At 40.2% G+C, this 15,199-nt stretch overlaps 1 protein-coding gene across 1 annotated transcript in view; it reads left to right on the top strand.

Moving 5' to 3' along the window:
• Window positions 1–4,871, top strand: part of cdkal1 (CDK5 regulatory subunit associated protein 1-like 1) — a 231,426-nt gene extending 226,555 nt beyond the window's left edge. Inside the window, exon 15 of the mRNA XM_083988904.1 lies at window positions 3,141–4,871. Within this exon, the coding sequence (XP_083845030.1) occupies window positions 3,141–3,302 (162 nt within the window). The 3' untranslated portion in view covers window positions 3,303–4,871. The remainder of the gene's footprint in view (window positions 1–3,140) is intronic.
• Window positions 4,872–15,199: the final 10,328 nt, after the last annotated feature.

Genomic DNA, 15,199 nt, shown 5'->3' with positions numbered 1-15,199 from the left:
CCAAGTCTCTCTCTCACAGTCGTATGCAGGGACTCAGCAGGCCAGCTCGCAGGTGGTGATCACTGAAAGCCTCATCTCTCAACTTTTCCTGCAACCTTTCTTCCTCTCTTTCCTCTTCTCATTTCTTCTCAGTTTTTCACTTCTCTCCTCACAGCTCCTCTCCTCCCATCTCTCCCACTGTGCTGACACGCACCTACTGGCACTTGGATTTTCACTTATCCTCCCTACTAGTAATAGATTTTTAGACTGTACTATTCAGTCTTTGTCCTGGCACCCTGGCACCCTGTTGTTAAAGACACCTGCAGAGAGACAGATAAGTAGACTCAGCCCACACAATTTTTTTTCTTGTTTCACCACTCCTTTGCTCTTATTCTGCTTCTCCTTGCGTCTCAATTTACATTAAATATTCACACTGCTCCTTCTCTACCTCAAATAAGCAGGAAATTAAATCTGTGCTAATAAATTATTTTTTACATAAAGCCTCCCTTATCCAGCCTCATCTGTCTAAGCAACAAGATATAAGCCCAACCATGATGGCAACATTAGGTAGATTGGATGTGTCAGCCAGACCTATGTTACTGGTTCTCCTTTTCACCTGTTGTCTGGAGTTACTGTAAGTGACTTATTGATGTGTCACGTAGGCGTCGTCGGTCATAGTATCCATCGTGTATTGTGTGCGGTAACAGAGGAAAGTATTCAGCGACAACAGTGAGCAGAGGAGTGGGTGGCACGGTAGTGTTCAGGAGCACAGGAGGACACGGCAGCAGGAGTAAGGAGGAGGTGTAGGTGTGCACTGACTGTCAGATAGGAAATACATACTGTACGTGCAGGTACTGTAGGTGTTTGCGTCCCACAACGTCTGTCATTCTTTGATTGGTCAAAAGTGCAGTGGAGTTTTTGACGGATGTAGGAACTTTTTTATTCTTTCTTTTATAATAATGCAAGATAGAAAAGTATAGAGAGCATGTACATTAAGATATTTCCTGAGCATCCTGCCTGAAAAGAAGATCAAATAAATAAATAAATACCAAAGCCAAGCCTCTTACAGTTATCCCTGGTGAACTTGATTAAAGGTTATTCTAGAAAGCTGCTGATCAATTGCTCAATATCATCCTGCATAATCCACCGGTGCGGTGATAAGGCATTTTAGCAGCTGTCAGGCAGGAGGAGATGTATAGGAACTACCACAAGGTCATCCAGATTGATTTCCACTCCACCCAGAGATGTTGACAAGTGTTGGTTCTCTCATCTAGTTTGTTTAATGCTCAAATTAAAAGGACCACATCTCGTGCAAAATTATTTATTTATTTAACAATCAATGGGCTTTGCTTGAAATCGCACCTCAGGTCTCCACTCTCAAACATTAAGATGAAACTAAATAAATATGTAATCAAATGGAATGATGATCAATGAGGGAGGGTGGAGGCCAGGGAGAAATCGGCTGCTTATCAATATTCAGTGTTACCAACTGAATTATATTAACACAATCAATAAGTGAAAAATGCCATCTTATTTTTGATGTTTCTGTCACTGCAGCTGCATGTGCTGTGGTTATGTTGTAAGCTAACTTTCCACATGTCTCTACATCGCAGCGCACCTTCTCAGCATCAGTTTGAGTCGATACAAAACCCTCTGTAATAACTGGATCACTACAAAACTGCATTAACTGCTTTACACAGATATAATAGCCTCGTAATTGAAATGCGCTCATTTGCATAAACAAATGGCTGGTTTTTATGAATGCTTTCATCCACAAAATATTGAAATAAGCCGTAAATTCTGTTTACTGTTGTGGAGGGTAATGTTTTTCCAAATGAAACTGAGCTGTAGAGAGGAAGCAGATGGAGAGAAACAGAAGGTCAAGGGGTACGAGAGAGACAGGGAAGTAAAGGCGATGACCTGCTCTTCTAATTTGTGCTACCACTGAAGTATCTATGAATCCTAATAACAAGTGGCATCACTAGATGTATTTCTAAATATACGTAATGATCAACAGCAATGATCCATGAAGGGTAGTAATAGAGCCTCGCACATAAATTAGATATTTTATAAAGATCCAAGGGATGGGTAAATTAGGATTTACTTGATTGATGTGGCAAAATAAGATCCAGATATTCCTTTAGAAAACACAATTAGAATTGTGTCGCCTTCTTCCTCCTCTCCTGAGTCTTTCCTTTTTCCTCTGTACTCACTGTTTCCCATTTTTCACTGTCACTAGCTCTCAGTGGTGGATGTCTCTTTAATGGTCCAACACATTAAGACAAAACCCTCTGATTACAGACATTTGATGGGTTGGTTCACTGGCTTCTCTGCTGTCAAGTCTCATTCTTTGATTTGTGACTGAGGCCAGTTGATTTAATATAAAGATGATTCCCTGATTATGAAATATGGACATGAGTTATGCCAGGTGGTGAGTGTGGGGGAGAGCAAGACAGGGCCTTTATCTTTCTGTGTGTGGGTGTGTGTGTTGATGCAACTGAAGGGTATTTGCATGATGTTTAAACTAGTTAGTTGACTCCCTGAAAGAGGTTCATCCAATACAATACATATTTTCCCAGGGCAGCATGGGGATGCAGTGCATTGTTGCTTCTCAGGAAGACGGTTCTGGGTTTGATTACTGGGCCTGAGGCCTTTCTGGGTGGAGTACTGTGTCTGTGTGAGTTCTCCAGCTTCCTCCCACAGTCCAAACACTTGCGGTGGATTGCAGACTCTAAAGTGACTATAGGTTTGAATGTGCGTGGTTCAACTCTATACATCAGCCCTTCGATTCACTTGTGACCTGTCCAGCCCTGCCTTCACCCTATGTCAGCTGGGATTGGCTCCAGCTCCCCCCTCAGCCCTGCATGGATAAGCTTGATGGATGGATGGATGGATATTTTCCTAATGAGCAGGCAGCTGAGTGCCTCATACCACTAAACATCTACCATGCAGTGTGACTGAATCACTGTGAGTCCATATCTGTAGCCGATCCAGGAATCTTTATTTCTGCAGAGAGCGATCAGCCAAGTCCCCTACCAAGACGTCAGTAAAGTATTGTATTGTTATTGCAGTGTTAGGGTGATGGGAAATGGAAAAAGCAGCTCCGTCTCTTGATCTCATTTTAAAGAGTTCTTTTTATTTCTCTGTCTTTCTCCCCACAGGAACAGATTGCCAATGGTATTCAAGGGCACACTTCTGTGCCCTCTTCATCTGTTTTGCTGATCGGCTCTTACAGTCTAGACAGGGAAGTGGTGAAGAAGCTGGGGATCGGACTCGCACTGGCTGCAGCAGTCTTGGCCTTAATCGTGGAGAAACTGTTCTGATGGAGCAACTCAGTCCTAGAGGAGGATTGTCAGCACGGGAGCGGACAGTGACATCACAAGAGCCCAAACAGTGTGTTTAAAGGTTTCATTCATTTTTCTTTTTTTTTTTAACAAACCCAAAAGTAGAAGTCAGAAACACCTACAGCCGCTATTTATTTTATGTTTGAAGTCTCAAGTTTTAAATTTGAGTTTTACTTTTTAACTAAAGGGCAGAGTTTACCACTTTGCTGTTTCTTTACTCCTAATGAAGTATTGCCAGTGTCTTCTTCTGACAACGAAGAAGGAATAACCATATGGGTGATTACAGGTCAGTCATCTTCACAGACCTTAGTTAACACTTTTTATGCAAGTCTGTTTTAAATTTAAACCAGTCTATTTGAAGCACTGGCTCTATTTCATATTTGTGTTTCATTATGAGAGCTGAGGAAGACGCTTCATGTACACTGTCCACAGACTGGTTAATAAGTGTTTTGAATCGTGTCTGGATCTCTGTAGCCGTTTCACTTATAAATTAAAAACAGCTCAGCAAGTTGAATCTCTCAGAAAACACACTCTGGAGATTTCGATCATCAGTACCAGAACCACATCTGAGGATGATCTGTCACTTTGCAGCGTGCTGAGTCGCAGAGTGATTGTTCGGTTTTAAAGGATTATCCAACATATTTTCTTAGTGGTACTGAGCGTGTAGGTTTCCAAATATTTTGTGCTACAGAGTTGGCCAGCCTTGTTTTGATGGATTTGAACTGTGTACATGTTATTTTATTCTGTGGAGAGGAGTAATAATCCACACAATACTCTGATTAAAGGTAATTTGTAATCTTCATTTCAAAGTATTTATTTTTTGAATGAGAGACATGGACAGTATATTTCAGAGCTCCATAATGAATGTCTTTGAAGTTATTTTTCCATGTCATTCTTTTGTTAGAGATATTGTTCAACACAGTCTGTGTCATTTTATCCTCTTTTGTCCTCATACAGGAATGTCAGATGAAATTAAATTGTACTGTACGTCTTATTTTACCCGATTAGTTACAGCTGTTAACTGGCCAGGGGGGGCAGTGGTGGCTGCTGGGATTGATGGTCATTATTGAACCTTTGTTTTTTGTTTTTTTCTGGAGAACACCACAGATGCAAAGTGGGTTTTTTTTGTTGTTGTTATTGCTGTTTTAAATTATGTGATGATCTGCTCTGGTGCCAACTTCAGGGTTGTTTCCTATTTTCTCACCTACCTGGTGTGTAGCTGATATCCACCTGTGAGATTCCTGCTGCCACCCCAACACAGTGTCCCTGTTAGTCACACGGTCATCAAGGATTATGACGTCAGTGGTCTGGAAATATGTTCAAAGGGAGATCTGTGGATCATCCAACACAAACAAAAGTCAAACACTTTGTAGAAGAGTGGGAGCAGAAACCTCAGAGGCAGATTTGATACAACAATTCTGTTGATATGTAGATTACTTATAGTGTATATTTAGTCAATGAGAGAGACTGTATGTTGCTTTTAGTTTTCTTGATCAACATTGTTACAACCATTAAATCCAGTTCAATAAAGGACAAAATCATTTTTTCATGAGTAAAATGACTTCAGTGTTGATTGATCGATGAATTAACTGAGTTAACTGTCAACATATTTATTATTAAATAGGCTACATTCTATGGAATGAATATGGGAAAGTCCCACATCTCATTACAGCTCTGTATCTCTCAGTAGTTGTCATGCAGAGTCTGCCTGTGTTTCCCTCTCTTCTGTCTTTCTGTTTTGAGGTACAAAAGTCCCAACATGTGCTCTGAAACCTCAGACAGTTAATAATGCATGCCCCAATTTATGTGTCGCATTGCACTGGCACATGTGTCTCTGTCATCGTGTCTGCATTTTTATCTGTGCGTGTATGTGTGTGTGTGCATGCTCCGTGCACATTCCTAGTCACAAGTGTCTCTTCCAGCTTGTTTGTGAGCTTGTTTCTATGTCAGAAGGTGTGTGTATGTGTGTGTGCATGTATGTGTGTGTCTCTACATGCCTGCACTGTCTAATGTAATGTAGGTTTCCTCCAATGCTTAATTTAGCAGAAAGCCAGCATGGTGTATCTGTGGTTCAGGAGTGACAGGACTCATCACTCTCTCACTCAGAAAGCCCTGTTATTAGATATATCACAGTTTGTAGCCTACATACACACACACACACACACGCTTTGTATTGTCTAAGTAAATGATGCATGTCACACATTCTGTTGACACACAGACGCATGCATATACCCTTTCCTTTTCTTACCTAGCTGATGCATGTCACACACACGCAAACACACACACACTTTCACAGCATACTGCAACTTTGTGGTACAGTATATGGGTGTACGTCAAGCAAACTTGCACACAAACACGGGCACCAAAGCTTTATATTACCCGATCAAATGATGCGTGTCTTACACACAGACACTCACAGTAGCTTTGTATTATGTGATCAAATGATGCGTGTAGCTATGAAGCTTGTTACATCCATCCAGCAGTGCCCTATATTATTCTGCAGCCATCCATACTGTGTGACAGTTCTTTTGATGCTTTGTAAGCACATTTCCTCCCTGTGTATGTCAGTTACACTGCATTGTTCTCCAATGAAATATGGATGCAGCGACACCCTTTATGTTTGAGAGATCATCACTTACTATGAAATATTGAGGCGGGAACCACAGAAAGGAGATCATTATTCACTTCGCATCATTCACTTCACTTGTTTCTAATAAAAGCAAGAGTTTCTGAATTCTTGTCTTAGTTGCAGCTGTTGTCAATTTGTCATCTGCACTGTGACGTCCTTTTGATGTGAAATGGAGCGACGTCGGACACAGGGAGATTCAACATTAATGCGCTTGCCTTAGTCATCTCTTGTCTACTGTGTCATTTTATTTAATTGATTCAAGTATTTATAAATCTGAGCAGTTGGGCTTGCGTAAGGCCATCGGCATGTGTTGTTACTTAAAAGAGAGTGTTTATGTTTAGGGACTATGTATTTTGCCGCATTCCTAAAAGTTAAACTTGGTAAAACGTCTCTGGAAACCAAATGAAAATATTCTCATCTAATCTTGAATAATGCAAGGTTAGATCAATCTAAAGTCTTGCTTAACACAAAGCAATTTAGACTGTGAAAAAGTATAAACCAAAATCTGCCCTAGACTTGAACTGTGTGATTACGAGAAGTTTATTTGTCCAGATGCAACAGGAGACAGAAAAATAAAGATTGGTCTCTGAGATAGAAGTGCTAATGTGTGTGGATGTTTTCATGCTGTTTGTCAGCCCTGTGCAGTCCAAATTGTTATCTCCATCAATGATTTTGGTGCCTGTCAGAGTAATGCTGCTCCTCTGATGTATTTATTTGTGAGAAATGAAAACATCAGAATTAATTCTACCATCCATCAATAACGTCTGTGTGTGTGCAACAAGTTATTCAAGCTGCATGAGCAGAAGGATGAACCCGTAAAATAGTATTATTTTTTCTTATTCTTTTTGTTTGTGCTATTCGAGCCTGCAGTTTCCCAGCATCCCTCAGCTGGTGCTGTAACACAGCCACCAGCAATGAGTTGTTTATTCCCTTGCCAAAAACTATCAGACAATGAATAAACATTAACAGTATCAGAACTGCTGACATTTACAGCAATACAACTACAAATATAAAGTGTCATAATGAGGATTCTGGTCAGTCACAGCCTAATGATGCAACATAGGGAAGAGACGTTTTCTAATTAGTCTATCAGTGTACATGTGAACAATAGTTGTATTATATTTAATGGAAAGTTGCACGTACAATCATTTGATCTCTTTGGACTTTCAGTCTTGACAGTGGTCCAGTCACTCCAAATCTCTTCAGAACTCATCTTCATCTAACAGATGATACAACAGTGTAAATAAATATATCAATGTTTTTTCACCTGTTTGTATGGAAAGAGAAAATTCATGTCCTCTCACATGCTCTGATATTTCAGTCGAAATCTTTCAGGCGAAAAAATTGGTTGAGCTCTCAGGAATTAGTATTTTACCATCACCACCTCAACATCTATAAACATATAAAACAAGCTGCTCTTCTCTTCTAGCTCTGTCTAGTTAACCTTCACACTGAGGTGAGCAGGTAAACGCAATACACTTTGGATCAAGCTTCAGTGTCACAGTAGATGAGTTCTGCTCAAATCCAACCTTTCTTGAATATACAATGAATATGAAACATACATTTATTAGTCGACCAGTGAATTGATGCCTATACAACTGGCACGAGTTCAGCTAATACAGAGGATTTTGACATTAGCCGTTGGCTGACGGAGCTTCTCATTAGCCACCATCTCAGGCTGTGACCTTTTCGTTTCTGCCTAATGAAGTAAATTCCTCAAGCAGCTTCTTTATTTGTCTGAATATCTTTATGAAGCAGAAACCAGCACATAAATAAAACATTTAAAGTAAATGAGCTACAGTAAGTGGAGTCAGGGATAGTGGAATCAATGCCTTAAAGAAGCATTTGACTTATGACATTTTTTGGAATAAAGTAGATAATTACAAATTAATAAATAAACACACAATCCAGTATTCTACTTACACCATAACTAAGATTCGTTTACAGCTGCAGTGGATTGCATTTCGATGTGCAACAGCCAAAGAAAAGAAAAGAAAAACCGGAAGTTGATTTTTTCCCAGGCTTCTTGTTGAGGTTTGTTATCAGGATGTAGCTTTTTTTCAGGCAGGCAATCAGTAAAGTGTGGAGAGAAAAACCTGACATAATTACAATGTTGATGTTTGTCAGGTTAAGCCCAATTTAGCTCAGTCAATTTACCATGCTGTCATTCAGCATGCTCCAAAAGTGTTCCATTAAAAATATCATCAATTTTTTTTCCCTCCTTCAGTCTTTTTTTTTCTTTTTTCTAAGCTTAAAATTTCTCCAGCATCTATGTTCACGTCAGTCACGGCTGCAGCAGCTTCTTGTGAGATTACAGAGACAATAATGTTGAAGGTGCAATTAAAATATTTACAAGATCAAAGCACTCATATCACATTTATTTTACCGGTGACGTTAATTGACACAGGATGAAGTCAGTGACATTAAATATGAAAATACTGTGCCGTGTGTGTGCGCATGTGTGTGTATGTGTGTGTGGGACTGGAGGGGATGAGATGGAGCTCGCCTGAGGGCAGACACACAGTAACAGGAGTGACTGACACTACCTTACAACTGAGGCCTGGCTCAAACAATATCTATTAATAATGTGTGTAATGTCTGTCTGTGTGTGTGTTACTGCCCTAATTAGCACAGCTAGCCCTACTTTAGTTTGAAGAAACACAGAGACAAGGACAAGAAATCCTTCTATTTCATCATATTCTGCTCTTAACTGTGACACCACCTTACAGTGCGCAAGGCAAAACTAAAACTAAGTGCCCAGCAGCCCGTTTAGTGTGTGTGCCATACAGTTGTTTTGCTGCTTCGGCCTCAGACAGCAAAAACACTATGTACTAAAAGGAAGCTTAAAAGAACATGAAACATTGTTTTCTGTGACTTTTCACTGTGTCATATTTTGTATCACCTATTTTTTTTTACTACATTCTTCTTCAACTCATTTCAGAAAAAACTCATCTGTTAGCATATTGACACACCTAAGCCATAATTTCCCTGATTGATGTCCTATAAACATCAGATTTATGTCATGTTAAGCACCAAGGTGCGCACCTTGTATTTAAAGTTTGTCATCAGAGCGATTGTTTTTTTTCCCGCCGATATTTTAGCAGTTAATATCATTTTTTAATAATGTCAATGAAATGTCTGTTATTTTCATCACAATTATGACAACAGGAAATTTAACTCATGCTGAACACTATAACCGTTATTATAAATGCCAGAATAGTCAGCCTATTAACTGAGGAGGCAGCGGGGAAGATTATGATTATGAAATTGCATATTTGCACATGAATGTTAACCTAAAATTTGTGAAAAACAAAGGTATCTAATTTCCTGCAACTACGCCCAAGTGCAATTGCTGGATGCGAATGCAAGCCCACACGGCTGTGACCAATTAATTTTTGCAATTTTGGTGACCAACATGCTTTGTTGCTTTCTGTCTCCACCTCCCACCCTTCCCTCTTTCTTTCCGTCTCACCCTGCCTTTCCATTTCTATAGGCTGAGGGGTCTGCTCACTGTGTGCTAAGCACTTCAGTGCCTTCTGGAACAGAGGGGAAAATGACTTGGCAAGCATATCCATTCCTAATCATATGTGCTGTGTGTGTGTGTGTGGGTACATGAGTCTTCATGCCAGCTTCGTCCAAGCATTTACTTTGGTGGCCCTTGTGCCTGCGTTCAGTGATTGCTGGGTTTTTATCTACACACACAAATACACATACACAGACACACACAAACACAGACACGCACACACACACACACACACACACACCCATTGTCGCTGCAAAGCAAACTGGGAATTCACAGCCTGCCGTGTGAGAGAGAGATTGGCTCTATTGAGTGTCTTGGTGGGTTGCCAGTTCTGTTTTAGTGTGTATGTCTTTGTGTGTCTGTACTGTATGTGTCTGTGGTTGTGTGTGTGTGTGTGTGTGTGTGTGTGTGTGTGTGTGTGTGTGTGTGTGTGTGTGTGTGTGTGTGTGTGTGTGTGTGTGTGTGTGTGTGTGTGTGTGTGTGTGTGTGTGTGTGTGTGTGTGTGTGTGTGTGTGTGTGTGTGTGTGTGTTTGATGGGCTTACACATCTTTGACTTTGAGCGGGTAAGGGTGTTTGTATTCACCAGTGGGACAGGGGACCAAAGTCAACATTTTAGCTCTACACATACACAGCATTGTTCTTGAAAGCTCTTTAATAAGCACACAGGGACGTGGCAGCACTGCAGTATTACTTAGTGTTAAAAGCTGTCATTAGTTTGAAGTCCATTTTAAAGACACTTCTGTCTGTTTAGCTTTACAGAAGCTTTAATGTCTCTTGACACTGCATTTGTTTAGGTTGTATATTGTTGGTATAACAGAGCGTGAATTAAATTTTCATTTAATTCATGTGACTGAAAGACTTTTAAAAAAAAATGGTGCTTTGGTTTAATAAGCCTGAAATGATGTGATTCATTGTGAAATATTTTCTCCCAAAATCCAGACACAAAGCACATTAACTGTGCTGCAGAAGTTTTCCTTAAGAGTCTCTCCAAATCCCATATGTTAGAAGTTTACGGTCGAAGTGTTAGGGTTCATGGAAACTTAATGAAAAGCTTCTCATGAAACTCTTGGACAACTCAAAGTTCCTTTTTCTCTTTCAGATATGTAGATGCTGTCAGAGGAGTCACATTTCAGAAGGGTCAAAAAAGTAACTGAGAGGAAACTTTGGTCATTATCACAGTATAAGACATTTATCAGGGTTTAACTTAATGAACCATCTCCGCTGTTGTATCTTAATATTTTTCATCAAACAGCAGCACTGCACATTGCATCTATTTAAACAAGAATTACGATAAAAGCGAGAAGTCACCTTGAGGTCTCTCGGCTGTTTTCCTTCTGCTAATGTTTATTAGAGCAATTCAGTTGGCAGCCATGAAACTTTTTAATGATGTTGTCATGGAAATAACTGTACATTGCCTGAGACTCCCGAGGGCTGGTTTGTTGCTATGGTGAAATGTTCCTGTGGTGCTGTCCACACATGAAACAATGCTCATTTACATAACTACATTGTTAATGTTTAATGACAACCTTCTCACATGTTTAAAGGGAGATTACTGTTTTCTAAGGTTGTAGTGCTTACATGGCCCTTTGTAAGAGTCCTTTCCACAGATAGAAATACTGCAACCACTGCTACCGACTGATATCTGTAATTGGAAAAACATTTTGCATGTGTGCAGCAGAAGGTAACCACCGCTCCTCCCTCTCATCTCGGACAGACAGCCTCCCAGAGCGCTGCACAGCCTTGGATTTTTGGACTCAAGCCCAAAACCAGATCTGGTGTAACACACATTTCTTAGCCTCGCAGCCTTATTCATCATGATTAAGTAGTCATATAATAAACTGACTGTATATATTGCACAACAGAGTCTCTCCCTTACTAAAGAGACATAGCCTAGTCATAAAAGCAGTGTGGCTCAGTCCACACTTGAGGTCCAAAGTGAAATATCTCAACTATTGGTTGGATTGCTCTTTTGAATTTTTGTACAGGCATTCATGATCCCCAGAGGATGAATCTTAATGACTTTATGCTGAATGGATTGGCCCAGCATATTCATGACTGCTGAATAATGTATTCCATGGTCTTTGATGATCCCCTGATGCCTCTTCTTGTACTGACATGCGAGGTAGATTTTTGTGGTTTTGACCAGAATTCCTTGCCATGAACTCTGGTGCACAGTATGCATAACACAACACCTGCTAAATATTGTCACTGTATGTTAGCCTGCTGACATTTGCATTTAGCACAAAGCATTACGGTATCTAAGTACATTTTCACTGAGTAGGTAGTGCAGCTGTTAAAAAACACCACCCTAAAGCAATCATTGTAATAAAGCCGTCCCTACTCTGTGACAATCTATTTTTTCCCTCTCTTTCAGTGTGTCCTCATACTTTGATATAACCTGCTTGTAATTGGGCATCATTCGTGCTATCTGTTGCCTGATAGTCGGCAGTGCCCCCTTCTGATACTCTGATGTGACCTTGTCATAAAATCAATGGAAAGACATATGTTTCGATTTTGGTGGGAAGCTGCCAACTAATGTTTGATGGAATTATAAAGACACACACACACTCATAGCCGAGGCAAGCAGATCCTGTAACTGATGGTTGAACTAATTTATTGACTGCTAATTAGAAATAAGCGATAGGGAAGGAAGAGATGGAGATGTGTATGTGAAGGGGGGAGTAGGAATTATTGTGTGAGAAAGAGTCATAAAAGAGCAATAAAAGTACATTTAAGAGAGTGAACAAGAGTTGCACAGAGTGCTGATGCTTTCCTGCCAAGACTGACTAATGGCAACCACAACTAATTGAAGACATGTCACAGTGTTTGAACCACATCACAGTCAAACATTACGGACTGAATGGGCTTTTTCAGGACTGGATGAGCGGAGTTAATAACTTGTATCACGTCTCAGATTTGACTCAGAAAGCATCATGTGAAAAATATCACTATAAAAGTTGTTGATGATTATGTTCACATGAACATCTACCCAACTTACACTGAGCACATTATTGCCCTTTCAAAAGAGACTTCCTATATTATACAAACTCTGTAAATTATATGCACATACAAGACTTCTGTCCACTGCATACTAGTGCCACAGAGACTAGACTAGATCTTGTCCATGATGGAAGTCACTCTCAACATTGTAAAAAGAAAACTGTGACTGGGAATTTGCTCTGGTGTAAGTCTACAAGTGTGTGACTTTTCCAGTTTAAAAATGAATAGACAAGACCATTGACAGCACAGTGACTAGTGTGTTTGTCCAGACAGTGCTGCTTGAAAGAAAGAAGCATCAGTGGCTCATTGTCCAACTAGCTCAAAGTTTCCTCTAACGTCCTCAAGCAAATTCATCTGTGATGTAGCCAGACCATAATAAGAGAAAAGAAACTGTGCACTGGCTATGCTCAGACTAAGTGTAAATAATATGTATATGCATACATTTTTAGCTCTTTGCTGTGATTTTTCACTTGCATAAGCAGTCTATTCAGTGTGAGGCTGAACCATCTATGAAGCCATTTAAAAAATAACATCTTTAGGTGTTGAAAGTAACATATATTCAACACTTTTACTAAGATAAACTATTTTCCATGGATTTCCATATCAAAGACCAGTGTAAAGTTTAAACTGGTGTCTCCATCCAGTTATGAGTGTTTCCATCGAGCTATGGCCTTTGTGGAGCAAGATGATCAGATGAACTAAACATCCCCTCATGTATCTCATCAGCGTGACACATCTTTAGCTCTGCATGTCTTTGTAAAACTAGACTGTTCTGACACAATCATACTTCCCAATCTTGACTATCTCATCTGCCTTGTTTATGAGATGAATATCAAGAAATCAAAGCTCTAGTTTTTAACTTTCCTCCTGCGACAGTGACATTGTGACAAAAAGGCAGTGACTGATGCATCCAGGCATCCATAGCATATACCGAGAGAAACGCAGCACATTGCATAACAGCGTTCCTGCAGCAGTCCATCACTCTTTCTTTTCTCATCTTTCACTGCTACTACATCATCCCTCTCCCTCTACCTGTTTTTTTCCATTTCCCTCTTTCCTCCTCCTTTTCCTCTAGGAACACCTTCACCCTGTGTGTCTCAGTGAGAGTTGAGCTGTGACAGGTTAAAAGTGACTTAACATCACAACAAATTACACACACATGCAAACATTTCATGCCTGTTTTTCCTTTGGCTTTGGGAGATTTTTTTTTTCTTCCCCCAAGTTGAATGTTGACAGTTGACAGTTAGTGAGGCAGGAGGTCTCTCCAACATGCTGCGAAACAACAATCACACGTACAGAGTTGAGAAGTCATTCACAGGGCAGCCTTGCAGCCAGAGCAGTCACAAATAAAGAAGAAACAAAAGAAGAAAAATAAAAATGGCATCCTAATGCCCTTAAGACATTTTCATCACATTCTTGTGTCATGGCAGGTTTTCACCCTGTGGTATTTTTTCTCTTTTATCACTCTCCCTCGCTCTGCTCTCCTCTGTGTTCATTCCCTCTTTACACTCCTCCTGTTTTTCTCCTATTTCTTCTTTTTTCTCTTCCACTCCTGCCCCCCCCCCCCCCCCCTCGTCGTTGATGGCTCCAGTTAATTTAATGTCAGCTCTGCCGGCTCGCCTCATCACCGTGAGACAAACAGATCTGAGCACAGAGGAGCGTGAGGATGGAAAGCAGAATGGAGAAAGAAAGATAAGAATGGAAAACAAGTTTTAGAAAAAAAAAAGATCAATAAATAACAAAGGTGAAGAGGAAGAAAAAAACTTGAACTGGCAGAACCGATACAAGAGAGTTTGCACTCGATCTTCCCACATTCTTTGCCTTTTACAGGAGAGGCAATTACAATTTCACAGGTTGAAATTAAAATCCCTCATGGTATGTGTGTGTGTGTGTCAGTGTGTGTGTGTGTACTCCATGAGATAGAGCAGGCTGTCAAAGTGATTTCAAGCTGTTTATAGCCTAAGCTCACAAAATGGATCCTCATGCCGCAAAAGGGGGAAAAGAATCTAAATCCGCACCCCCTCCTATTTTTTTTTTTAAGAAAACTAATTCCTTGAATATTAATTGCCTGGCTGGCTCTTGACGCTCAGCTTATTTGTTTGTGATGAGGCTGCAAAAGAAAAGTACCCATAATCCCTGTCTCTCTCTCTCCCCCTCTCATGCTGTCTACTGTCTGCATTAATTTCTCTTTCTGCCCCTTTCCTTTGCTCTCTAATCTTTTTCTCTCTCTATCAACCTCTTTCTTGGAGTATGTTTGTTTTTAGTAGTGTTTTTTCTTTTTTTGTATCTTTAAGTTGGTGTAGCTCTGTCATCTAATACCAAAGTTCTAATATCTAATTTCTGGTCCTGCTTTATTTACATCCCTGAAGATTTATGGCTCACGTCAGGTTTCATTTTCAAGCCCCAGAGTGTAGCTTGATTTATTCCTATTATAATAGTATCTCCACTTTCCAGTACCTCTCTCAGATTCCTCACGGCATCCTGTGTAAGGCTACAAACGCTATATAATCTCTCTGAGTGTTCCTATCAGTCATCAGCGTTTATAGGGTATCAACCTTTATTCATCCAGGGAAAGTCAACTGAGCTCGCTTGCTTTTATTACAGCGACACTCTGGTTCACTCGGACAGCCGGGAACAAGGCAGTGCCACTGCGTTCTCCTCCTGTCGTCCACTCAGGTGCTGTCGCTGCAGCTGAAGAGGCTGAACGCTCAGTTCAAGAGCAGT

Source organism: Trachurus trachurus (genome assembly GCF_905171665.1).
Source record: "Trachurus trachurus genome assembly, chromosome: 16".
Classification (NCBI taxonomy): Eukaryota; Metazoa; Chordata; class Actinopteri; order Carangiformes; family Carangidae; genus Trachurus; species Trachurus trachurus.
The sequence above is the reverse complement of the archived record's forward strand: the minus strand, read 5'-3'. Positions and strand labels throughout refer to the sequence as shown.